This window comes from Porcisia hertigi, chromosome 31 (assembly GCF_017918235.1).
Source record: "Porcisia hertigi strain C119 chromosome 31, whole genome shotgun sequence".
NCBI classification, from domain to species: domain Eukaryota; phylum Euglenozoa; class Kinetoplastea; order Trypanosomatida; family Trypanosomatidae; genus Porcisia; species Porcisia hertigi.
Genome location: NC_090590.1, coordinates 417,640 through 420,030, shown reverse-complemented (window position 1 = coordinate 420,030; position 2,391 = coordinate 417,640). Strand labels below are relative to the sequence as shown.

The following is a 2,391-nucleotide window of genomic DNA, read 5'->3' as shown; positions in this document are numbered from 1 at the left end:
TGGATGCGGATCTGCGGTGCGCGCCTAGGCTCGCGAGCGGGTCCCCCGCCCGCGGCTGAGCTGTGCGAGTGCACGCAGCGCGACGACGACGGCCCGGGTGCGAGTGCGCGCCAACTTATCGCAGGGGGGGGGGGTACGCCACGCCGGCTGGGTGCGCTGTGTTTGCAGAGCGTAGACCGTCTGTCCTGGATGACGAGCAGGGGTTGTGGTAGTCGCAGTTCCGCGTGTGTTGGTGTGCTGATGTGCCGTGGCTGCTAGTGTATACTGGGTGACGCGTGTGTGGTGGGTGCAGACGTTGCAGTGGAGAGATCTCACATGGCCAGTGGCCGTCTCTTATACAACAGGAGTCGTCTTTCCAATTTTTTCTGGCAGTTTTTAACATTTATTTTCATGACCCGAGAGTGGGCTTTCACATCGCGTGTCTTTTGTTTTGTTTTGTTTTGTTTTGTTTTGTTGGTGTTTGCTTTTGTGTCCCCCCCCTCCCCTCCTTCTCCTGCATCTCGCGCATTCCTGACTGTTGCAAATATCCGGCGATAACCAGGTCTCTGTTGGATGCTTCTTTCCGCGCATGTATGTTTATGCTTGTCTCCGCGAAGTGCCCCTCTGCCCCCTCCCTCCTACTCTCCCCCCACCCTCTGCCCTATGAGGGGTGGTGGTGGTGTTGTAGTGTTATACACGCAGAAAGGGCGGGGAGGGCACTTTGCACTTGTGGCCCATCGCTGATTCTTCTCGTGCTTTCCGCGGGTCGTAAATTACGCTGCGTGTTTCGCTGTTTGCGCCTCTGCAGATCGGAGCAGAGACAACGTCAGGGGTGCAACACAGTTGCTATGATATCATATCCCCTTTCTCCTCCTCCCCCCCTCTTTGTTTTTTCGAAACCTACTGTGCTTGCGGTATTCGACTGTGTGACGCCTGTGGTGATGTGCGTGCTCTCTTCCCTCCTCTCCCCTCCCCCCCTTTTCTCGAGGACTGGGATGTGTGGTTGGAGGAAAGCAATTACGCCGCCCTCGTTTTTTCTTTCGCTCTCCCACTGTGTCGTGTGTGAGTGTGTCCTCGGTACGTTCTCGTCCCTCCTTCCCTTCTCGCAGTTCCCTCCCGGGACCCCAAAAAAAAATCATCGTGCGCGGAGTGGAGTACAAAATGGACGCACTCCCACGGAGTGGCGGAGGACCATCACAACTATCCGGTGGACGCCCCGTCCCCCCACGGTTGTGAGCCCACGCAGTGCACGCTTGTCTCTGCTTGCGAGCGCTGTTTCCTCTCTGACCGAGTTGTGCCTGACATTTCTCTGCTTTTTCATTTTGTGTTCTCCGTACGCATTTGCGCCGAAGAGGCTCGGCGAACAGTCCAAGATAAAAAAATGCACACCGGCAACTCAGCGAACGATGTTCACTGGCGCGGGAGAAGACTTCAAAAAACAGAAGCCCCCACGGTGCAATGCGGCGCAAAGGGGGTTGGTCGATGCGCGTGCGCGGTGCTCCGTTCATGGTGTAGGCGGGCGGCTGGCGCTTACCCTCCGGACTGCTCGACTCCGCTCCTTCTCTCCTCATGCGCTGCGCTCGAAACCCACCTCTGCCTGCTGAATTGTTCTCTGCACCCCCCCCCCTCCTCTGTTCTCGCTCCACACTTCCATACTCTGCAAAATCCACGCGAACACTGCTCTCGCGCGTCGTACAGATTCCGCAGTCTCTTCTCGCCCCACTCCCGCTATCCGAACCACCAACACAACAGCAAAAAGTGAACGCCCACGAAGCAAACACGCATTCATTGCCAAGAGTGAAGCGCGACTCTCCCGCATTCTTTCTCCGCCACCCCCCCCCCTCGAACCCTATACGTATTCCGCACTATCATGTCCGCTGCACAGCTGCTGCTCGCCGCCCTCGCGGCGTGTCTGTCCGTGGTGTCGGCGAAGTCCAAGGAGGAGTTCCCGCTGGTGTGGGTGTGCCTGGGCATCACGGTGGTGGGCGTGATTGCGGCGCTCTTCATTGCGTACAAGCGCCCCGACGAGCTGCACCTGCCCGGGTCGGTGGTGATGACGGCGGGTGAGAGCCAGGCCGCAAACGGCAAGCATACCGAGGAGCCCATCTAAGGCACACTGACCGCAGGAGTGCGTTTCGCAGCAGCGTGAGGCCGCGCGGGCTTCCTGCATACTGACGCTGCCCCTGCACGAAGGCCCTGGCGCTCTCTGTATTGGTTTGTCTTCCGTAAGTTCCTCTGTTGTTTTTCCCACTGCCTTCCCCCTTCTCTCTTTTTTCCTAGCTGTGTCTGTGCGCGTGTATGGCTGACATTTTGCTTTACGTGTGTCTGTGTGGTCTCAGAGGGTGATGTGAGCGAGGGGACGTGTATGGCGAGGCGACCCTCTGTGGTCACGGGATGAGGTCGTGGAAGGGG

General features: G+C 58.3%; 1 protein-coding gene across 1 annotated transcript; it reads left to right on the top strand.

Annotated features, from left to right (window-relative positions):
• Positions 1-1,849: 1,849 nt before the first annotated feature.
• JKF63_03825 (uncharacterized protein) lies at positions 1,850-2,089 on the top strand (the record flags this gene model as incomplete). Its single annotated transcript, XM_067899823.1, has 1 exon — positions 1,850-2,089. One exon carries the CDS (start codon positions 1,850-1,852, stop codon positions 2,087-2,089), a length of 240 nt encoding a protein of 79 aa, XP_067755029.1.
• Positions 2,090-2,391: the final 302 nt, after the last annotated feature.